At 32.4% G+C, this 25,829-nt stretch overlaps 1 protein-coding gene across 2 annotated transcripts in view; it reads right to left on the reverse strand.

The window, feature by feature from the left end:
- LOC115890539 (ras-associated and pleckstrin homology domains-containing protein 1) overlaps positions 1-25,829 on the reverse strand; it is a 331,325-nt gene that overhangs the window by 141,514 nt on the left and 163,982 nt on the right. Inside the window, exon 1 of one of the 2 annotated variants that reach the window (XM_030910795.1) lies at positions 20,202-20,677. The exons of the other annotated variant lie outside the window; for it this stretch is intronic. Coding sequence (XP_030766655.1) covers positions 20,202-20,420 — 219 coding nt within the window. The 5' untranslated portion in view covers positions 20,421-20,677. Of the gene's footprint in view, positions 1-20,201; positions 20,678-25,829 lie in introns of those variants that run through there. 2 annotated transcript variants of the gene reach the window in all.

Genomic DNA, 25,829 nt, shown 5'->3' on the forward strand with positions numbered 1-25,829 from the left:
TTTTCTTTTTTGAGGGTGTTCCCCCTGACCTAAAAATTCTCCCAGTACTGTTACCGTCAATGACCATTCTAATCATTGTCGCATTGGCATAACTACCGACTACAATATGCAGTGGTGTTAGGTCTAGAATGACCTCCATTGCTGCTGTTGGACATGTTCTCATGGCACCTGTGATGCAGATACATTAAAAAAAGATGTTAACTTTTTTAAATGGTTTACGTTATGGTATTTGGATAGGTAAGACAAATTTGGGTGAGTCATAAATAAGTGCAAATATTTTCAGGGCTGGTAGATCTCGATAAAAGAAAGATATTTTCTTTTTATCGTAAATAAATCCAAAATAACCGAGTTAGGTATTTTACTTTGAAAATTTCCATAAAAAAACTATTTTTTGTCAAATTTTTGATCTTTTCTGGATTGTCTTTCTGGTAAATTTAATCGACTACCTATATTGCCATATTATCAAGAAATTGTGTTTTAAGTAAAAACTAAAAAAAATCCAAAATGTTTTTCAAAAAAATTTGAAATTTTTTTAAATTCCAACTTTTTTCGCGAAAAAAAACTCCTAATCTGTTTCTGGAGTCTGAATATACTACCTCTAAAAATATTTGCACTTATTTAAAACTCACCCGGTATATAACTCCAAAATAAGTTATACCTACCTATAGAATAAAAAATACGAATTAGCGGTCCGTATGCGATCACGAAGTACTGAATCACGCGCGAATGAAAGTTAATGTAACCAGCAAATTTCAGAATCAGAACACGAGACACATATTATCAGTTGTTTGTTGGTCTCGCTTCGTTATAAATGTTTAATGTTGCGCTTCATTCTTTCTTTCCTTCGTAAATGGTACGTAATTTGCCATTAATCTGCAGGGAATCTGCGGAGAAAGATAAAATTCCAATGGAACAGCTGAGCTAGCGTGAGGTCTACAAGGAATATATACAGAGAAACGAACATGACATGTAGTGGAACCAAAACTAAAGTTGTCGAATTTGAAAGCAATTAATTAAATTTAAAATAAACTAATTTTTATACATCTATAGTAAACATAAATTTAATAACACTTTTGATTAGTGTTTAAACAAAACATATATCTTACTATTTCTAATTATTCTGTTGCCGATTAATTATTAAAATAAATACTGCACATACAATCAAAAAGTTTTCTGTCTTATTAAGGTTTTATTTTCGGGATCGAGACCCCGTTTTGTAATCCTGGGATTAGAACCTATTTTCCCGGGATCCCGGAAATCAGAAATTTAATCTAAAGAAATACTTAATAAAAATGCAGCTACATTATATAAAAAAGAAAAGAGAAAAGAGCTTTATTAAAATAGACAAAACAAAGTAACATTCATATGTATTCAGTAAGTAAAAAAAAAATACAATTTTTGTTGCAAAAAAATAAAATATAGCAAATAAAAAAAAAGGAAATACAACTTTTAGATACTGATGTTCTGCTTAGTTTAAATAAAATATGATCTTTGAAAGACTGAAGTGTATAAAGTCGAATCATTTTAGACTGGGCATTTAAATTTTTCGAGATTTTTGGGATCCCGAGATTTAATATCGGGATTTCGGAGATAAACATACATCGGGATCCCGGTTTGGAAACCTTAGTAAGTTATCTTAAACCCCTAAAAGTTATCTTAATCTTTATTAAGATAAATTTTTGTTGCGCGCGGTATAAGGATAGGCAGCAAAAAATGAAAATCTCGTGAGAATATTGAACCACTGATCAAAATAAGTAATGCATGTTAAACCGGATTTATACAACATAGTCGTACTCATAATCACAATTGTGGCCATAGTCAAAAAAACAATCGCAATCATAATTCTACTATACGCGTATACAGCATAATTTTAATCATAACTTTGAATGAAAATATATTTGAACAATAACCTAATTTTCTAACTTTTTAAATGTCATTAGTTAAAGATTGTAGGTACATTTTTTTAAATATTACTCTGATTTCTAAAACAAGAAAATATTTATGAAGTTTTCTTACTCTCTACTATGATTTTTAGTACTAAATTTTGAAAAGATTGGATCATACCTAGATGGCTTTTTGTGGAATATCACCAAAATTCCATATCAGTTTAATTTTTTTTTAATGTGAACTTATTTTAAAACCTAAATTTCCGAACTAAACATTTTTATTGAATATATCACTATTGTTTCATTTATTACATTAATATAATAAAATTATATTTTAGTAATTTTTATAAATTGACGCCATAATAGGACTAATATTCTCGTAGGCCTAAGAACTTTTTGTATTGGTATTTCAGGATGAGTTTATCACCTGTTAAAATCGCACCATCCTGTATAAATTGTTGAAGTTAAAACAACCATCAACATTCTTCCGTCGGATTACCAGCTTTAACGGCGTGACTTAAGTTCTGCAAAACAGACAGACATTTGCAGCCGAAGCCTCCGACATTACTAGAAGTATTTACTAAATGTCATAAAATACGTCTTTTTACAGCTCTTCGGTTTAACGGGCGTAGCCATAAAATTTTCAAAATCATGTAATTACAACACTACGAACAGATGTTGATTTATACTTAAGTTTACCAACAACTACAGCCATTTGAAATTTACTAAGCAATAAATCTCACATTCTATATTTTAGTTGTAAATAATAAAATTACTTACAAACAGAAAACCAGTTCATGTCTCAAACTGGGTAATGTTTAAATATCCAATAAAAATGTTTCAGTGTTTCATAATCGAAGTTATATCGAATAGAAAATCAAAGTCCAATACTTCGGTAGTTTTATGATAAAAGATGCTATGTCGAAATCCGAAATCTTATTGCGATATTATTGTAACACAAAAAAACGTGTTTTGACCAAAATTTCGATTTCCATAAGAATCCTTTTGGAACCATATGATTTCTATGGATCGCCATATTATAAGTAACAAGAAAACCCCATTTTGAATTACCAAAAGTTTTAATGATGCTGGAGGCACTTTGATATGATATATATATATATATATATATATATATATATATATATATATATATATATATATATATATATATATATATATATATATATATATATATATATATATATATATATATATATAAGAATGGGAAGATTCTGGTATTTAATATCATTAATTTGAACACATTTAGTTAGTATCAGTACGATAAATTATTATTATTTAGGAGATTAATATAAATATCAAGAAGGCGAAATGGATGTTTGCGGGTAAAATGCAATTAATCCAGTCCCGATCAAAATCAGCGGACACAATATTTTACAGGGTGGGTCAAATTCGACGCTTTTAAAGGGAAACACCCTTTTCTATAGGAGATAGACGAAAACTAATATCGGTGTCTGGAGCTCAATTTTTATCAAAAACAAGACGGTATATATAAATAATATATATCTGTTACCGTTTGTGAGTTACAGGGTGTTTTTCAAAAATATGCATTTTTAACAAATCGCTGTAACTTTATTTCTATGGAAAATTTTGTATTTTTGTGAAAACATTTCCAAAGCACTTTTTTACGTAGAATTTAATGGTTTAAGTATAATGTTTTTAAAGTTAATAATTTAAGAGTTATCAACAGAAAAATTGATTTCTTATTGGTGACACCCTGTATATTTTTAATTAAGTGAAAAGAACTTAAAATTACCTTTCCAAAAATATAGCACACTTGATATTTTGTTATAGTCCCCTTTGAAATACAGAATTTTTATAACTTCGCCACTTTTAACTAGTAGGCTTTGAACCCCTTATTGACGATCGGCTCCTAATGGAACTCGAAAACATACTTTTCCAGCAAAACGAGGCACCACTTCAGAACGCTGAAGTTATCAGCAAATTTTTGCAGCCAATTTCGAGAATAATTGAATAGTTAACCAAGATCTCAGCCGTTGGCCGTCGAGGCCGCCGGACTTAGTGCCTGTTATCCTTAGTTGATTTTTTATCTTTGCAGAAGAATAAAGGTTCTTATTTTAAAATTGCCCGTATAATCTAAACGAGAATTAGAAGTACTTAGAGGTTAGGCGAGGGTATCTTTCACCTTCACTGAGTTAATGAATTCCGCGAGAAATATTCAAAAACGGTCCTGTCTGTCCATAACAGAAGACAGTCAACATGTCGAACACCTGTAGCAAAATCTCATGTCTTGGTTTGCTATTAATTTTTATTCTTATTAGATATAGTTTAAATTTGTTGATGTTGTTAAATATAGTTTAAATTGTTATAAAATTCTGCATCTCTCATTGTGAATATTATTTTCGTTTTAATTGCTGCTCACAGCTAGAATTTTTTTCCATTACAGCCGGCGTTGTTCAAAGTCTACTTATTCAAAGTGGGCGAATTTTTAAAAACTCTATCTCGAAGATGAATCGAGCAAAATATGAAGTGTGCTATATTTTTGGAAAGGTAATTTTAAATTATTTTCAACTAATTAAAAATATACAGGGTGTCCCATATAAAAAATCAAATTTTTTGTTGATCATTCTTAAATTATTAATTTAAAAAAAATTATACTTAAACCATTAAATTCTACGTAAAAAAGTGCTTTGGAAATGTTTTTTTACAAAAATACAAAACTTTCCATAACAAAAAAGTTATAACAATTTTTTAAAAATGCACATTTTTGAAAAACCCCGTAACTCATAAACGGTAACAGGGTGTTTCCCTTTAAAAGCGTCGAATTTGACCCACCCTGTACAAGTACCACATTTTAGATATTTAGGAAGATGGCTAAATAGTGAAAAAGTGTAACAAAGAGGTAAAGGCAAAAATTGAAATGGCACGTAGGACATTCAAAAAAAGGAATACCGTGCTCACTAATAGCCTTATATATAAACAAGGCTAATAGAAACTTATCACTGCAAACCCGATTACGAACACTGCGTTGTTACATATGGTCCACTCTTCTTTACGGTGCGAGAGACATGGACGCTAAAAGCTAAAAGTCGAACATATAAATAAAATAGAAGCTTTTGAAATGTGGTGCTACCGGAGAATCCTTAAGATTTCTTGGACCGAACATACAAACAATGAAAATGTTCTTGGACAGCTCAATAAAGATCGGGAAATCTTAACCACCATCAAAGCCATAAAGGCTAGCTACTTCCTCCACATAATGCGAGGCATCAAATACTATGTTCATTGTTTGATTATTCAAGGAAAAGTAGAAAGTAGAAGATGGATAAGTCGAAAGAAACTGTCATTACTGAGAAACATACGGAACTGGACCGGTCTGAGGATGGAGAGACTGTTTCATGCAGTAAAAGATAGAGATCTATTCAACGAAATGAAGACAGGCACGACACCGCAAGAAGAAGAAGTACCATGAATAGATAGTTCCTCACGAAATATCTTATTACTAAAACCAAATGAAAGAATAATGGTAAAAAAGCTGGTTTACAGGAAGTTAATCTTTATAGTATTACACTCACCGGCACGAAAATGGGCACCTTAAAATGTTGATGTATTTTAAAGTTTGATATATTGTGTTGTAGAGTACCGATTTTGATGATCTTTCAAGAAATTTGCAGCTAAATTATTTGACTTTTTAGTATCTCCTTTTAAAAGTTTCTAACAAAAATTCAAGGAAACACAAAATCTTGTTATTTTGATGAGAGTTTGAAACACCGTGTGGAATATGTTAAAAAGGCACGGAATTTGAAAATTATTATCCTCCAGGTGCATCTTTTCTCGATAGCTTAATTTTAGGTTCAACTCAATAGCTTTAAGACACTAACATTTTCCGTAATTTTTACATTAAAACCGTGCCTTTACTTTTGGTCCCAGTCAACAGACCTATGACCCAATGTTTATGATTTAGGTAATGTCACTGTTGAAAAATAATATTATTGTCTGTTGGGTAGTTACTCTATCTAGCAGAGATGGTTTTAATTCCAGGAGTTGTATTCGCTATAGTTGTTTTATTAACTGAAGATGATAGAGATCAAAATTATGTCGCTAATAGATTTATGTGTGCACGAAGTACAGTGCAGCTGCTTCCTCGAGACTAGTCCATATGATAGACGTTCAGGAAGCTTCGTATAAGAAATTCGAATTGAGACGATCGACTTATTGTAACTTTATCGAGATGAAACCGCCGGCACCGGCGCGGCGCCGCCGCTTGCAAAGTTTTCAAATTTATAACGAATTGCACCTAAGAAACGCACATGTAAGTGACCATACTGTAAAAAGAAGATAAAAACTAAGCAAATCTTATGTCAAAAAGGCCTGCTTCGGAACCACAATTTACTAGGTGTGTTGATTAGGACCAAAAACAAAAACATGGTTTTAATGTTAAAATTACGAAAAAATCTTAGTGTCTTCTTCAAAAACGAATATCTCCAACAAAAATAAAGCTATCGTGATGAACTATAAAACAAACTATTGATAAAGGATGTATCTAGATGATAAAGTCCTTGCTACCTTAACATATTCCACAGGGTGTTTCAAACTTTCACCAAAAGATCAACATTTTGTTGTATAATAATTGACAGATGAGAACTTCAATTTTTAGTTTAGAAAGAGACCTTAAAAAGTCAAATAATTTAACTACATATTGCTTACAAAATCATCAAAATCGGCCTACTACAACAAAATATATTCAACATTAAATAAACTTTAAAATACATCAAAATTTTAAGGTGCCCGTTAGTGTAGAAGCTAAAAACATTTAAAGGAGAGGAGAGGTTAATTGGTGGGACAAATTGTGAAGATCATATTTAAAAGTAAAGTAAAGATTTCAGTCAACGTTTCCTTTTTGCTGCCAGGGCTAATCTGGACGGGGCCTACTTTGTTTACGCGGAATCCGAACCTCGGTCCTCGGCCATATCATGGTCAATGGCCTACCGACTTGGCAAGTGTCTAAATCGACTCTTACTCACGAGATATTCGATCTCATTCGGCCTCGAACCGGCATGAATGAGCAGTGCGTGTCAATAGATTTTACACTTTTCTCTTTTTTGGACAACAGCACGGTACGGAGTTTCGAACCGGTCACCCGTCCATCCACTAGTATCGCCTTACGTCGCTTAACTTCGGTGTTCTACTGGGAACCGGTGTTTCAACGTAGCTGGGCCGTTGCTCTAGATCATATTTAAATCCATTGCATTGCCATCCGCTATATTCTATACTGAACCATTGTTTTATTTTAAAATTCCGTACAAGAATGGGTCTTGTAATAAAAAAATAAACTATTCACTTACGCATAATAAAGATATTTATACGAAATGTTTAATAATCCGTAACATAGACGTTACCAAATACCCGGAGCTTACACTCATAAAACGCCGGAATAATTAATTTAATACGTCCGTTTTACGCCCCACAAGAATATTAAAACTAATCTCATTTCTGGGCCAAAATAAACTTGAAAATATTTTACATCGGCCAGCCGCTATGCGCTGGACTTTATAGCATCGCGCCAAACACAAAAGCTTTTTCGGGATTTTTATTATGTTTTGAGATGCTATTGACAGGCCGTCTGGCACAGGCTTAAAATACAACCGGCGACACCCACTTCTCTTGTACGTTGAACTCGGGTCCCCTTAAAAATTCGGGCCCACTCGCGCCCTTCGGCTCTAAACAGGGGCGTACTTCGCATTCTTTCTTTCTTTCTTATAATTAAAATCGAATTACCTAGCTGTTAAAATAAAATAATATTACTTCAGGAAAAAGGAAGTATGAGTACAGGGTGTCCCATTTCCGTGTGTTTTACACAGGGTACAAAAAAATCACAGGGTGCAAAAAAATCATGATTTAAAAAAAATAAAAAAATCGATTTTTTTTATTTTACTTAATCAGATTTTTTTGATTTTAATCAAAGTCCTATCCTAAATTAAAGTTCTATCCTAAAGGGCCAAATCTTTGTTACTCTGCCCTGTATGTCGTTTTTCCACATCGCTCACCGATATATTTTATTCTGTAAACTTTGTCGATGCCTCTATTTCCACAAAAAAAATCGGCCGCTTATATCAAAGGGATTTGTTTTGGAAATAGTCATAACTGTGTTAAGTCGAGAATAAAATTAGTACCATCTAATGTCCAAAGTGCAAAGTACTTATTGCAGAACAAAATGGCGGTAGAAATTTGGAATGAACTAGGAGATAAATTAGGAAAGGCGGAATCAACATTCAGCTGTTTCAAAAAAGGGATAAACAGCCTTGACTCCAGCTTATCTTTTGACATTGATTAGTCATCGGGAATAAAAATATAACCTGACATCAGAAGAAACTAGTTGTTAAAGTTTTTATAATTTTTACAGTTAGCTTTCGATTTAACATAAGTTTTGAAACAAGTTTATTTTTAGCCGACCATACCAACAGGTTAATATTATTATAAGTAATAATAATTATTATTAAGATTATTAATAATTATTATTAAGAGATTTTATGGTGTCTGTCTGTCTGCCCGTCTGTCCGTCTGTCTGTAACACGATAACTCAAAAACCGCTAAACCGATTTTAACCAAATTTGGCACAAAAATACTGTGGCACCCGAGAATTTGGCCATTAGTTTTTGGTGGGGTGGGGAGTTGGTAAGGGGGTATGTGAGGGGGTTAAATATTTAAAAAAATCGTAACTCCAAAATTACAGTAGCTAGCAAAACGCGGTTTTCAATTTAATATTAGGAATAATATTTTCAACAAAATTTGTAATAACATCAAAATCAGTAAAAGTCGCAATTTTTGAGATAAAAAAATTGGAATTGGTAGCGGTTACTAATAAATTCTTAATTCTTAATTTCTTTAATTCTATTAACTGACTTTAATCTGTAATATTTATTAATTTTAATTTTAAACAATTACATAAATCTGATGTTGAGTTGATAATAAGCCTATTTAAATGAAATAACGTCATGTATTGCTCAACACTACATAATTACCGGAGATGCGCATTTTATATGAACACGTTGGTTATATCTGTTTTCATACAAATTTCGATACGCTCTTTGCATGTCATAATTAGTCAAACTTATTGTTGCTTATCTACATCATACTTTATATTTAAATAAAGAAACTAATTTGATTTAATTACACTCAGATGCAAAAAAACGCAACGGAAAAATTGAAAAAATTGCAAATTGTTGGTGGTTCTTTAAAATTAACCAAGGTATGTGTTGACGTGAGACAAAAAACAAAATGCTTAGTACGAGTATCTAGAAGACATGATGCTCTGACCGAAAAATAATATTTTAGGCAAATTTACTCACAAAATTATTGCACAGGGTGTTTTAAAGTTAGGGAAAAAACAACCCATCGATTAACCCTGTATAATAAGCTAAATACTTAAGTTTATTACAAATTGAGTTTACGAATTAAAGTTGATATATTCATATACAATTTGCTAAAAATTATTCACGAAAATTGAGCTAGAAATAAAAACAATATGAAATATAAATTTGACAAAAAAAAATCCGTAGCGTTTTTTTTTTGCATGTGAATTAGAAAGAAAATAAATTTCAAATGTATCAAAAATTGAAAAAGTTAAAATTAACTTAAATAGAAAGGAAATGATGGAGTTTGTGTTTTCTACCTACAATATATAAATAATGTTCCTGCTTTAAAGGTTATTATTAAAAAATGACAAATGTGCGAAAGTAAGACAGAAATAAAACCTTGAATCACGCTGAATCTATTATACAATTATCCGCAATGATGTGTGAAGGTTTCAAACGGTAAAAAAAAACTAGTTGAGCTAAAATTGAACAAAGTTGCTTTGATTTTGTAGCAAATATTATTGTTGTAAATAGTACACTTTATTCTAATTGGAGATAAACTTACAGCGTTTTCAGATAGAGCGGAGCGTCCGCGACTTCGAGCAAGTACCATGAGTTTATATGGACGATTTCACATGGGTAGCGTTAGCTCCGTCCGGATGAGCTATATTGAAAAAACAACCGCGCCGACGCTCCGCTCCATCTGAAAGCGCTGTTACCTAATAATAAAATCCAATTATAGCGTTTTTAGATGGAGCGGAGCGTTCGCGACGGGCCGTCCGCGTCCACGACTTCGAGCAAGTACCATGAGTTTATACTAAGAGCTGGCAAAGGTTAGGCTTGGGTCGAGATTTCCGTATGTAAGAAGAGTACAATGCGTTTATAATGTACTGAACAAAGAGAGGACAGCAAACACGCTGCCAAACGTATGAAATAAACCGAGAAACTGTGCACATCGCCAAGAGACGTGGAAGGGGATATAGCAGATTTGTCGCAGTTGACCGGTCGACCCAATCAATACCTCTGTCAGTACTTAAAGTTCTAGGTAAAGGTGTACGTCATGCGTTCAGTTTCACGATTTAATTACGTCTCGTGATACTTAATTTGTTTATTTATTAACGAGTCGTTGTAATTTTCCCTAGAGCTTGAATTTTTTTAAGTGCAAGCTAGAAACACTTGCATTTTTGGTAAAAATAAGTGGAATTGAGTGGGTGTTCGATAGTGGCCGCGCTATTAGAACTATGAATTCAAAAATCGATATCTCGAAATCTATTAGAAATAATTGATTGTAGTTTTTTCAAGAACTTTGTTAATATTTCTGCTGTATTTTCTTTGTAGACAGTATGTGAAAATCTTTATCAATCAAAAAATTACACAATTGCTGAAAATTGCTATGCTCTAAAAGTAAATGGATGGATTGTTTACAATTTTTGAATGGAAAAAACAACCTTATCGAATTTTTCTTATGTAAACATATTGTAAAATATCCGATCTTGAAAATAAAAAAAAGTTTCAATATCTAAAGTGGTCCTTGAGTTATGGCCTGTTATGTGTTAAAAAGTTGAGTTTTTAAATTATCGCGATTACTGACATTTTCTCGTTATAAAAAAAATGACACCCTAACGATATCCTTAAAATTCCATTTCAGATGCTCAGAAACATGTCTAATGATTTTATCTAGTTATCTTTTGAAAAAAAAGTCTTTTAAAAATAAGCGGTTTGCGATCGTGATTTTACTTTACTTGATAGGAAAAGGTTCGCGCGTCGCGTCGGTCTGTCGCATTTCTCTCACTCCGACTTAATAAGATCCTTATGCGATTTACTTCCACACATGTAAATGCCGACCCAAAAGTAACAGTTGCCAGCACGGTATGAACGATTACACATGGATCGCGTATGCTCCGTCCGGATGAGCTATATTGAAAAAACATCCGCGCGGACGCTCCGCGCGTACGGTCCGTTCAAGGTGACATTTTAAATTTGCATATTCTGGAGTTCATAAGAATATTAATAGTTTGTAGTCAAATGGAAATGGTTTAGGTGGAAATTAAGACTAACCACTTAAGTGGTTAATGAAAATTAGGACTAAAATATTTTAATTTTATTACACAGAAATTCAAATAAACATAAAATACACTACATGATTAAAATAATATTCACATACTTTGCTAGTAATAGATTCAGTACTCCATATAATGTAAAAGAATTTAAAAATATATCTTCATATTTAGACCACTTAATATTTATAAAAAAAACGTGGCATAGAAACAAACAATTATTCTATAAAACCTGATTTGTTAGATTTAAATTTTCAAAATTTTTTATTTAAATTTAATATTTAAAAAATAAAACAATTTGCTAAATATTTCTTCTTGTATAGTATCTGTCTTCTGCTTATTAATTTGACCTGCTATAATTTTTTTATTATTTATGCTGTAGGTATATTTTTTCTTTCAATTATCTGAATAATGTAACATTAAGATTTATTATTAAATAATTTTTATTTTGGAATTTAAGAAAATATTCCGCCGAAGAAAAAATCTTTTATTAAATATTTAGGTACTTAGATTTCATAAAAATACCTTTTATTTTTTATTGCTGCTTGACATAACTCCACAGCTAAAATATTTAATGCTTATTAGCATAATCTTTATTAGCATAATTTTTTATTAACCCTTGACATATCCTAATCCAAATTTTCCTTCGAAATGCAGTTATCAGTAATATACCGGGTGCGTCTCAAAAGTGGCTCACCCCTATAACTTTTTTATTTCTTCAGATAAAAAAACGAGATTTGGTATGTTAGTATATGACATAAATTAGGATTGATTGACGTATTCAATTGTTTCTGGGCACTTCCTGTTTCACCGGAAATGACTACAAGTTTTGATGTTTAAATGGCACCCTCCGGTAATTTTTTACTTTATTCGATAGAAAATGACATTCTGAATAGAATGACATATCATATGTCAACTTTTGACATTTTTGCTTAAAACGAAATTGAATTTTAAATTTAAATCTAGAGTGCCATGGCTATGTTAAAAACACTAATTCTTAATCAAGGAGCCTTGGAAAAATAGATTTGATAGATTAATGTTTTTAGTGCCTTGTCCTGGCCAGTTAGAAAATGCTCAAATCGTATTTTTAAATATATCTCAATTTTTTCAAATGGAACGAGGGTGGCATATTTGGGAAAATCATTTTTTTACGAATAATTTGATACCACACACTTGATATTTCGAGTCAAATTTTCGTTACGAACCGGAAAAGGCCAAATCTTCTGGCGCATGGGGGTTAATGAACTATTTATAATTTGGTACAAGGATGAATAGTTTTTACTCGTTATTATCAAGTCTGAACGGGTTACTTAATCTCATTTTCCATGAAATTATTTCTAAAGTTACTTTTTATAGCTCGTCATAGTTCCAATAAGTATCAACATGCCCCAAGATTGGACGAACGGCCTCAGAATTGGCTTCAAAATGAAGATTACTGTTATTTTATATGTAAAATTATATGGGGAATGTCATCGACCTATATTTTCAAACCAATTCGACGCTATTTTTTATCATACGGCACAAATATAGTAATCGTGTAAATGCATCACAGTGCCCTATTATATGATTTTTGATCTAAAAACGATAATCAACTGGAATGGCGACAAGCTTCTTCTAGTTCATGCTTATCCAAGCCAAACACCCCACACGCTTGAACCTTTGGATGCTTCCAGAGGCTTAGCAAGCAGGTAAAGAAAGCATTAGATGTATGAGTACAGAGCAATAGACATGACAATAGGATTTTAACATCAGCCCACAGCATTATACCAACACTGCATATACAAAGCCCACATGTATATAATAGTACCGAACAATTCCAACAGTGCAACTTAGAGATCAAGAAAGGCGCAATTAGAAACCTATATAACAGAGTAAAAAAAACATGAATGACCAATGAATTCTTACAAGTCGAAAGATCGTGTAAAATTTCAATATTAAAGTCGGTTAATTATCCGTCCAAGATATATTTTTTTTCACTATTACTTTGTAAAAATTGTTATTCATTTTGAAAAAAAAATGTCTATGAAAAAATCTGTAAATAATTAAATCTTGTTAATGTGTAAATCAGATTTTTTCATAAAATATGTGAGTAAATGTTGCTGTGTAATGTGAATATTTAATGTAAAGACAAACACCAAGTATGTACGGTTTGGTTCCCTCAGAGGAATCACAGGAACGCGAGAGCTGTAACTTTTAAGTCAATAAAAAGCTCGTCGTAATCAGCTAGCGACGAGTTACGACCGGCTGGGAATTTAACAGTGTAAATGCAGCAGCTAAATATGCCTAAGAGTTCGAAGAAATTGTTGAAAAATATCCTGACAACATGTGAAGTTAATTTTTTTTTACCACTACAGGTACTCTATGTTGAATTTTATTATCGGTTATTTGTAAATTAACTCTAAATTTTTCTAAAAAAATATTAGTAATTAAATACTTCGGTCAAGTTTAAACTTATATTAAAAAAAAAAGAATAACAAGTAGTGGCAGCTCGGGAGCTTGCAACACCCTGAAAAGAAAAATTTCACTCCTCCAGTAGGTGACATACCAAGAATGTACAAATTTGAGACACACCTCACTGTAGCATTGAGCAATAAAGAGACTGGAAGGGAGAAATGTTTGCTCAGCAAGTAAAAGGCAATGTATATGTAGTAATATAACGTGGTATACTGATGCTTACCCATAACGTGGTATACTGATGCTTTCAAAACCAAAGCAGGAACAAGACTATTTGGGTCGAAAACTAAATATTCCGAATCAATGGGCACCTATCTGAGCATCCTTCAGGCATGAATATACGCTATCGAAAGATGAGTACATCTATCTTAGATAGGAACTATCGGAAACAAGAAATAGCCATCTTATCCGATAGTCAAGCAGCGTTAAAGTGATGAACTCTGTAACCATCAATTCAAAATTGATCAAAGAATGCCTAGATAAGCTGAACAAATTAGGCAAGGATAATAAAGCCCTCCTACTCTGGGTGTCAGCTCACCAAGGAATTGAAGGAAATGAAAAAGCAAACGATCTTGCTAGAAAAGGAACGAACACTCCACTAACTGGACCAGAACTCTTCTCAAGCTTCCCAAGTGGGAACCAACTTAAAGCGGAACTCAAGAACTTCCATCCGTAACCTGGAATGGAAATCCTCCAACGGTCTAAGACAGTCGAAGAAATTTCACAGAACTTACAACCGAGAAAAATGAAATATTTTCTTTGATTTAGGTAAGAACAATCTTCGGATTGTCACGGGGTTTTTACCATGACACTGTCTCATCAATAATTACCTTGGTAGATTGAAGTTAAGGAATAACGGCGAATGCAGATTATGTGGGGAAAATGGGGTAACGCTAGAACGCTTCATCACTGAGTGTACCGAGACGACAACCATTCGTGCCTATGAACTTTGGTACGATTGATATCAGAGATGGGGAACTAACCTCTGTAAAACCGTCTCAGCTCCTGGCTTTTGTCAAAGCCCTGAGACTATATGATGAGTTAAAACTCAAGAATGGGCAAAGATAGAATAGATCTGTAAGGTTGCGGTGATTATCACACCTGTCATACATTCTACCAGTAGTACCAAGTAAGACACACAGAACAGGCCCCCGGGCACAGAACTAGCGGGTGATATGTTCGCCACTGTATCAACATCGTGGTTACACACAAATTGGGCTGGCAATTGTCCAATAGAGCGACAGAGCTATTAAAGCAAGAAGAACTAACTTTCTTATTAGTAAAGTCTTCTCAATTAAATTATTCAAATTTATGATTTTCTTCGGTTTTTCTTAAATTAGCTAAACACAAATCAATATTGATATTTAGTAATTTTTACTTAGCTTTGTTTATGTGCGATGTGTTTGTCTGGTTTTTTTTTTGGAGTTGGTAAGCCAATTTTAGATTAGCTTGTAACTATCTAGAATACTTTAATGTACCACAATGTAAATAGTATTTGGACGATTTATACAGAGTTAAATAAGAGCAAATATTTTTCGGGGTAGTACATTTCGACCCCAGAAACACGATGAGGTTTTTTTCGCGAAAAAAAAATTGAAAATTCAGAATTTTAAAAAAAAATTGGATTTTCTTTTTAGTTTTTAGTTAAAAATATAATTTGTTGATAATATGGCAACATAGGAAGTAGATTAAATTTACAAGAAAGAAAATCCAGAGAAGATCGAGTGGTTCTCAAAATTTTAGCAAAACATTATTCTTTTAGGAAATTTTCAAAGTAAAATATCTCGGTTATTTTAGATTTATTTGAAAAACCGTAGAGAGAAAATATGTTTCCTTTATCGATATCTACCAGCCCTGAAAATATTTGCACTTATTTAAGACTCACCCTGTATATATATTTCTACATACTATATCTAGTCTTATATCTATAATTGTTTTATATTCGATAAGCGTTTTAAAGCTATTTTTAAAATCACTATTTTAGAGGTGGTAGGTACGCTAAATAATTAGAATTAAGAATTCTTTAGTTAGAGAAGATGATATATTATAGAATCCTTAGCAATTTTCTTTAGTATTTTTATTACTCAAAAAATGAATGTGACCCCTTTAACCCAACTCGATCTACTGTTAACCACAGACAAGACTTCATCAACAGACTGATGACATTCCCATACGAACCTCCCATACATATCTAATGACTGAAGTGTCTTCCAACAATAAAATATTGCCCTTCTTATTCATTCTAATAGCCACGGTATAGTATTTCCGAAGTCAATTGACAGTACTAGAACACTTAATTCGTTTGTCCAGACGATGCCCACAATCCAAATTAAGAGTCCTAATCTATTCCAACTGACTTAAAAACTATAAGAGAATAGAAAAAATAATATAAATATCCTCTAATCCAGAAGAAATAATTTAAAACTAAAAAAGTATAAGTCAAGATCGATTAATTGATCAGTTTAAACTATCAAAATATATGGACAACTTTTGAAATCCAATTATTATTTTTTCATCTTTAATCAAGATTGAGTATTAACCAGAGGGTGTTTATCCCTATGACATTTTAAGTCTATAGATAGAAAAAGAACGACTTTAGAGATGTTTATCGGTGATTTATAGGCTTCGTGTGTGTGTTCGTAGGACCGAACAATGAGTCAGTCACCTGGGAAAGTTTTTGTGTTGGACACAGACAGTCGAAATGCGGCGAAACCTGTAATTTCGTAATAGCGTCGTGACAAATTAGCGGTAAATGTTAATGATTGATGCAATAATTCCAGTTTAATTTCTTTATAAAAAGCTATTATTTATGAGCGATAAATAAATTTTCAGTTAACTATGTTATTACTTATTCAATATTTACTTATATTAATATTTATCATTCTGAAACTAGAGTGTTAGTATTTTACTTTGTCCCACTTTAAACAGGCTTTAACTTTTTGTTGTTTTTTGAGCTAGAACATTTATTAAAAAATCATGAAGTTTTTAGTCAAGTTTGAATAACCATGGACTGAGTTAGTCTGTGATATTAACATCAACCACACACACACACTATACTATCCTAGGAGGGCCAGTCCGTTCTAGTATAGTAAGTCAATGAATATTACCAAAGATTGAATACACTGTCGAATGTCACAATTATTGTTTATAAACTATATATTTTTTAGATTAGACTCTACCTATAGGTGTATATTACAAGTGTGATAGAACATTTTCAAATTTTCTTAAGAACATAGGCTTTAAGGAATTAATAAGCCATTTTAATTTAAATAGTAAATATTTTTAAGGAATTAATTCTTAAACATAATTACATCTTATAAAACTTTTGGCGTGCCATTCAGAACTGTTGACAGAACTATAGTTTACATTATTTTTTACTCAGAAAATCTATTTTGACTGCTCAAGTTGGCACTTTATTTTTGCTACTAACTTGGTTAATATAATAGAACTATCTAAAAAGTGGGCAGGAACTTACAGAACTCTTCTTCTAGAACATATTTCCTCCATGAGAATTGTTGCAGAATAGAGAAAGGGTGCTAGGTGAAGTTGATTGGTATTATATTATTGGTATGATATATATATTGATTGACAATGATATTATCTCCCCAAATTAACGAAAACTATTTTTCTAACTTCTCAAGAACTATAGCAAAATCTATACGGAACTCTCAATTTCAAGATAATTTCTTGAAAAAAAAGTGCCAATCTCACACGAGTAGCTAATTATCTATATCATCTTTTATTAATAATTTTTTCATTTATTAATAATACTAGGATAATATAGAAAATCTAGTTTTACTACGCGAGCTAATTATCTATATACACATTTAAATAAAACAAAGAAAATAAATTACTCCATATTAGCATACAATATTATTTATTAAAATTATTTCAAGGTTTACTGGTTTGTATGTCTAGAAATCAGGTAAGTATTGTATATTAAACTCAGTCATATTCAAATCTAGAATGCCAGTCTATCTAAAGAAGAAAACATTCGACCAATGTGTACTAACTACCAGTCATAACCTATGCATGCAAAACCTGAACGCTTAAAAACGACATTATAAGGAAACTGTAGGTCGCACAACGCTCAATGGAACGAAATATGTTGGGAATAACCAAGAAAGACTGTAAAAGAATAGAGTGGATACGACAAAAGATCCAGGTAATAGTCATCCACAGAGTCCAATCCCTCAAATAGCAATGGGCAGGACACCTGGCATGAAGAACGGACAACAGATGGACCACAAAAACTAAAGCATGGTACTCACGAGGAATTAAAAGACCTAGAAGAAGACCGAACCTGAGATGGGACCATGATATTAGGAAATTAGTAAGGATAACTTGGGCCCACATAGCCAAGAATAGACAACAATGGGCCTCACTACAAAGAGAGTATCTAAATATGTGAGGGAGGCTACATCATTATCAATGGAACTGGTCGAATAAACTGAAAATGATGATGATGATGATGATGATGATGATTGTATATTATGGTATCAACACAAGAATGCAAGTATATGAAAATCTAAGAATAATTCAAATCCTAAGTCTAAATTAAATTAAATTAAAAGTAATTAGGTTCAGATCGCTGACTGAAACTGTTTAGATAATATTCCAATTAGTTGAATTGCAAAAAGTAATTACTTAAAAGGCGAGTTCAAATAGCCAAATAAAATAAAACAAAATACGAAAGTTCCTTTATCCGGAATTTCGTAGTTTATAGCCGAAATAAAATAAGAGTTCGGAGTTCGTTATCTTTTAACGTCTTATTTTATTTTATGTGAAAACTGCTTCTGGCATATGCCTCTAATTTTAACCTAAAAATATTTTCTGTTTACTGTTATCTGACTGTACAATTTTATATACTAGAAATTTTTAATATATTGTGTTGGGTTTATAAGTACACTGCAATTAGTAAATTTACTATAAACCGAGCTATAAACAATCATTAAATCACAACTTTAATCCAATTTTAAAGTATTGCGCAAGTGCGAATGTATATTTCTATATCCTTTTATATTTTAATTATTTGGCTATTTGAAAGCTAACTGATGAAAATTCTTTATTCGTTGTTCTGTTTTATTCTTATTTTATTATATTTCGCTATTTGAAGTGTGCGAAGATGGGCGAAGACGTAGAAGATGTAGTTTAATGGATAGCATAATGTTAAAAATGAATTTACTGTAATTTTGATTGCCAAGATGTGTTTCGCAATATATTGACATCAATTTAAAGCCATTGTAGAAAATCAAGTACAAACAAGTGTAGAAAATGAAACTTCAAAATGGGGAATATTAAAAAAAAATCATACTTTAAAGGTAGGGTTGCCAACCGTCCGTTATTCCAGAGAACAATCTTCTTTTCGATCGTCCTGTATTCTTTTCGCTCACGTATTGAAAATGTCCTCTTTTTCACACACCAAATTCAAAATATAAAAAATATTTGTTTATCGCTAAATTCCTTAATAAAATTGTTAATTTGACAACATGTCATTTACTACTCCCACTTGTTCGTACAGAAAAGAAATATTTATGTACAAGAAATATTTGTGGAAGGTATGCATGTTTAACTTGTCTATGTTTAATTACTGGTAGCTTATGTTTTGAAATAAAAAGTTTTGAAGAAATCGTTTGTTTTATTTTAACAAGTTTTGAGTATAAATATTTTAAAGAAAGTAAGAAAGACCATCAACCGCACAACGTTTACGAGTACATATCTTTCGGGTAAATTCTTGACAACATTTGGAAGGGGTTTCAAAAAATGTTACGATTGTGGTGCTTTTTACCCCCTCGACCTCTATTTTTTATTTTGAAAGTTGGTAACCCTATTCAAAGGGCATTTAAGAAAGAATGTATTATTTACAACAGGAACTAGGGCCTGTCCAGTGAAAGAATATAGATACTCAGTTGCTGTTTGCCGTTTTAATTCAAAGATTTTTCTGTAACTGTTGAGATATCCTCTGTTGTCTATATATCATCTTTATCTATATTATCTTTTGTCTATAACTGTTGAGATATCTTCTATCCAAATCCCATATATTAAGCTGGAAAGATTATAAATGTCATAACATCCAACATAATATAATAATCCATTATTGATTTTATAGTAACAAATCGAGTAAAAATTATTAAATTGATATACATCCAAACACTACTTGGTTTGGTTCATTATTGAAATTATTAAATATTTCATAAATATTATCTGCTAATGAGGTTACCGCCTATTAAAATGTATGTCAATATTTTCAGCATAATCAAAATCTACCATCGATTTTAAAGTATTAAAATTCTGCGATGTAAGGAATAACTTGCTTGTAAAATGCTTACTATGAAATTACTGAATTGAATAATTTTAATTTTAAAATAATTAGTCTCGTAATTTATATAATATCATTTTGTTGAGAAACTTTCAATCAAGTTTATATAGTTAAATATAATATTCCTAAATAACTGTAACTCGTTAATTACCTTTTTGTTCGAGTCCAGTGATATTCGTCTACTTTGCACTTCAGAATCTGGAACTTTGGGCGGCAAAATAAAAATTTTTCGAGCCCGCTCAGCTTTAGTCATACTTGCCGATCTGCTTAACTTAATTTCGGTGTTATCACTCAATTTCACCACTTTAAAATCCTCGTTCTTCTCCACCAGTTTCGCACGAAAACTACCACCGCAAATAAATTTCTTCATTTTTAGTTTTGAAGTTTTCGACACTGATTCAAATCCGCGACACTATTTACTAATGGTGTGCCATTAAAGGATGTTTTTCCTAATAAACTGTTGATAGCGATAGAGACAAAATGTCGTCGAGATTATGTTCCATCATCCATCAAATCGGCGCGGGTAAATATAAAAAAGGATCGAAAAACAATCGCGACACAACAGTAACAGCTGGCACGACCAAGAAACGACTATGGAGAACTAAAATCTCTTGACCACGTTTCGAAGCGGCAGCGTCGTCAGGCCGTGGTGGTGTTGCGTTACCTTTTCCGCCGTTTAGTTGCACACCTTTACCTGTACTAACAGTGGCGTTGTTGCGGGGCGATAAAATCAGATTTACAGTAGGTAATAAAAGTTGAGTAAGGTCCGTTCGACTTTATGGACAGTAGAATTTTAAGAAAAACCCCAAAAAAATTACGGATTATCCAGCAAATTTGAAAATATTGAAATAAAATTATGGTGCTGTTTGATTCCGCGGAGGTATTTTGTCAAATGACACAAATATATGATGACATTACCCTATTGGTTGCCGCTATTTAACGCCAATTTTTATGTTGTTTTTTTATAAGTTTTTATATAGTACGTAAAAAAGGATTATCTACGGCAACCAATCCAAATCAAATCAAACCAAACTAACCTAATTTAATTCTGCAAAATCACAGCGTGTTTTGATTGCTAGAGCGGTGTTATAACAACTTCAACTATTATGAATAAATATTATATTTTTATCGAGTATATTTTGTAAAATTTGTTGAGCTACTGCGAAATTTATCTACTTGAAAACTACTAAAAAATAAAACTACTACTTTAAACCCTAGGTTTGGTTTGGTGCTTCTAAATGTCAGTCTTACGAGAATTAGGCATCATCATCATTCTCAGCTTATTCAGCCATTTACAATTATGGTATAGCCTCCCTCACATATTTATATACTCTCTTTGTAGTTGGGTCCATTGGTTGTCTATTATATTGTTGGTTGCGATGCAGGCTCAAGTTATCCCTGCTAATTTCCTCATATCATGGTCCCATCTCAGGTTCGGTTTTCTTCTAGTTCTCTTAATTCCTCGTGTGTACCATGCTGTGATTTTTGTGGTCCATCTGTTATAGGTTCTTCTTGACAGGCGTCCTGCCCATTGCCATTAATTTGAGGGATTTGATTCTGTGGATGACATGTATTACCTGGGTCTTTTGTCGTATCTACTCTATTCTTATAGGGTATTTCTTCATTATTCCCAGCATATTTCGTTCCATTGAGCGTTGTGCGGTCTGCAGTTTCCTTAAAAGTTTAGGTTTCGCATGCATAAGTCATGACTGGAAGTACACAATGGTCCAATGTTTTCTTCTTTAGATAGAGTGGATTCTAGATTTGAATATAATTGAGTTTCTTCCAAAAGTACTCCATGGTAACTTAACTCTTCGGTTGATTTCTGGTAGTAGAGATCCATGGCATGGATCCGAGCTGTGTATTAGTTGTCCTAAATATATTTATTCTTCTACTATTTCCAGTTCTCTATTGTTTATTAGAATGTCTTTTCTATCTACTAGTTCATTATACATTACATTAGTTTTAGCTAAATTAATTTTGAGATCTATATACTTTATTGCTGGCTGTATTTAGTTTGTTAATTTGTGTTTGTAGTTTTACAGGACTATTGGCTATTAAGATTATGTCATCAGCGAATCTTATATGCGAGGGGTGTCTCACTTGGGTAGAAAATGTACATGTACTGACAAAATATCATTCAATGACTGCCAAAAAAATGTACATGTAATTCCAATAGTGAGACACCCCTCGCTTATATGGTTAATATATCCTCCATCTATTTTTAATCCCTTGTTGGTCCCGTCTAGTTGATGGAAGATTTCTTCTAGTGTTGCTATAAATAGCTTAGGGGATATTGCGTTTCCCTGTCGTACTCCTTTGCCATTTGGGAACTCTGGGGTTGTTTTATATATCATTACTCTTGCTTTTGCTTCTTGTATATATTGAAGAGAGTTTCTATGTAAGGCCAGTCAATATCTTGATTCGCTAGGGCTTCTATTATTGCCTTAGGATATATCGAATCGAAAGTCTTCTCAAAGTCTATAAAGGCTATGGCTAGTGGAAGTTTGTATTCTTTTGTTCGGCTGATAGTTTCTCTTAGCGTATGTATGTGATCAATCGTGCTGAAGCCACTTCTAAAGCCTGCTTGTTCTCGTGGTTATGCAGCGTTTAGCGTGTTTTGTATTCTGTTGTTTAATATTTTTGTGAATATCTTTATGTTACGGATAGTAGTTTTATTGGTCTATAGTTTCTGATATCTTCTTTGCTGCCTTTCTTGTAAATTAGAATTATGTTGGCGCTATTCTAGTCTTGCGGTATATTTTATGTTTCCTCCTTAGACAGCTGGTGTATATATTTGCTAGGATTTTCCAAGTTCTCTTATCAGCATACTTAAGTATTTCAGCTGTTATTCCATCATTCCCTGCTGCTTTTCCATTTTCCATATCTTGAAGAGTCTTTTCTACTTCTCCCACGAGAACTTCTGAGGCGTCGCGCGTCGTCTTGTGGTAGGGACAGTCTTTCTTCTTGATGTAGGTTTTCTGGGGCTTTATAGGTCGCTGTAGAATTTTGTTACCAGGTTTATTATTTCGTTTTTGTTGTTATTCTGGTGTTGTTGTGTTAATGCGATTAACTGCTTCTTCATGAGGGATTTCCGAGCGTTCTTATAACTTTTTTGTTCGATACTTTAAATTTTATTTTATTTTGCCGTCATATTTTACCATTAAGACAAATGTTAAAAAATGGTACACTTATTTCATTCACTTAAGATATTTAGAATTTAGAATGAGTGGGAGGAGGGTTACTCACTGCGACCTTACATATCTATTGTGTCCCCTTTTCATGAGTTATAACTCATCATACAGTCCCAGGGCTTTGACAAAAGCCAGTATCTGGGACGGTTTTACAGAAGGTAGTTCTCCATCTCCAATATCAGTACCAAAGTTCATGGCACGAATGGCTGTCGTCTCGGCGCACTCAGTGATGAGGTGTTCTGGTCTTTCCCCATTTCCCCACAGAATCTGCATTCGCCGTTTCTTCTTAGTTTCAATCTACTGAGGTGTTCATTGAGGAGACAGGGTCCTGTTAAAAACCCCGTGACAATTCGAAGATTGTTCTTACTTAAACCAGGAGGATCGTTGATTTTTCTTGGTCGTAAGCCCTCAGAAACTTTTTCGAGTGTCTTAGACCGTTGCAAGTAGACCGTTAAGTAAGAACAATCTTCGGATTGTCACGGGGTTTATAACAGGACACTTTTTTGTTCGATACTTTAAATTTTATTTTATTTTATTTTACCGTCATATTTTATCATTAACACAAATTTTAAAAATGGTACCCTTATTTCATTCACTTAAAAGATTAAATTTTCTTTCATATTTCATTAGAGCACTAAAATGCGCATCAAGTCGCAGATCCAACAACAGAATCCGTTAGACAACATAAATTTTCTTTTTTATTGAATTTATCAGAAGTAAATCTTAACAGAAACACCACTGGCAACTCCATGCCCGCCTTGCATGTTAAAAAGAGACACAAACAATCCATTGCACAGTTTGGGTTGCAACAAAGACAACGAACATCAGTCCGCAAAACATTGGAAGAAGACGGAATGTCAAAAACAACGAGTGGCTATATTTATTACTTAGTATATAACCGGTAGGTTAATGGTTCAATTTGTGTGCGTTTACATCGACAGTGATTGGTAAATATGAATGTCCATAGATCGGTATTTATTGATTTATTCTTGGGAAAAAAATCGTTAAGTTCACATATACAGGGTGTCCCAGAAATAAGTGCAAGTATTTTAAGGGGTGGTAGATCTCGATAAAAAAAAAATATTTTCTCTTTATCGTTTTTCAAATAGGTCCAAAATAACGGAGTTATTTTACTTTAAAAATTAGCCATGAGTTCTGGCGTCTTCCTACTGATCTTTTCCCTTGCACTTTGCCCTCTATTATGAGGCGCAGTATTTCGTATCTACCACCTCTCATCACATGACCCAGGTATTGCATTTTTCTTTCCTTGATGGTGTTCAGTATCTCTTTTTGTTTCTGCATGCGCTGAAGTACTTCATTGTTGGTGAACTATACTACCAGTTAAAATACTTGCACTTATTTCTGAGACTGTATATAAAAAAGTTTAAATGAAAATTGGGATGAATAAATTATTGAATACGAACCAAGATTCATACGATTTTTTGACAATTTTTCTTCTTACAATAAAAATAAATGATGCATTGAAAAAATCATATTGATATGAATATCATAAACCAAGACCGAATCTAATAAATATAATTTCTAAAACTGAAAATTTATTATTCCTTAATTCTACAGTTTGGACTTTGGAGAAACAAAAATGTTTCGTAGAAGTTTTTTTTCCATTATTAATTTTTACAATAAAAATTGATTATTTTATTAAGAATTATTTTTGTTATATTCATTTTATTTGGCGTTATTATAAAGCAAAAATATTTTAAAAAATCAGTTTTTAAACTTGTTGATTATCGGCGATTGGAATTTGGCACCTTAACGATGTAAGGCGAATTCTGAATATCTTATTTCTTTAATACTCCCTAATATTTTGTTATTTGTGCTTTTTGGATATTTAAACAGTATACCGGGTGCGTCTCAAAAGTGGCTCGTGATCTTTTTTTAATTCCCCGGTTCTACATTACGGAGTATGTTATTAGCAATATAATATACTAATTCACCACAATACACCAAAACACTTACTGTTATCAGTGGACGAACAGCAGATGATTAAAACTAAACTAATCTCCACTAACTGAGCGTTTATATTCACTCGGTTGGTACCGACCCAGCGTGGCAATGTTAGCTAAGCAAGTCAAAACCAATCGAGCGTAATAATACCGAGACTAGAGCAATAAGAACAGAGAACTAGGAGGAATTGGACCATTATCTCTGTTCATATTATCTTTACATTTATTTATTTTGACGCTCTCATATTATGGCATCTAATTGCCTGTAATTTGAGACGCGTTAACATCTATACAATGAGCTTTACCAAAAAAAAAATTTGCTCTACCATATTATATCTGGACCATATGTTCTTTAACTACAGTTAATATTGAGTTAACCCGCCATATTTTTGATTACAATCTTTACAACAAATTTGCATTTTATTATTGGTTAAGTTAAGGTAGTAAAAAACGAAGTACAAAATATTGTAAAATGTTAGCATAAATATCAAAGCAAAACGGGTAAACCTAGCCAGATTCATCAATTCTCATCGAAAAAGTTCACGTCTTGTATCAGTCCTAAACTTCCCCGGAAGGGTTAAAACCACCCTTAAGTAATAAATCACCAAAGTATACAGAATA

The sequence above is a fragment of the Sitophilus oryzae genome, unplaced genomic scaffold (assembly GCF_002938485.1).
Source record: "Sitophilus oryzae breed Bouriz unplaced genomic scaffold, Soryzae_2.0 scaffold_882_pilon_pilon, whole genome shotgun sequence".
Lineage (NCBI taxonomy): Eukaryota > Metazoa > Arthropoda > Insecta > Coleoptera > Curculionidae > Sitophilus > Sitophilus oryzae.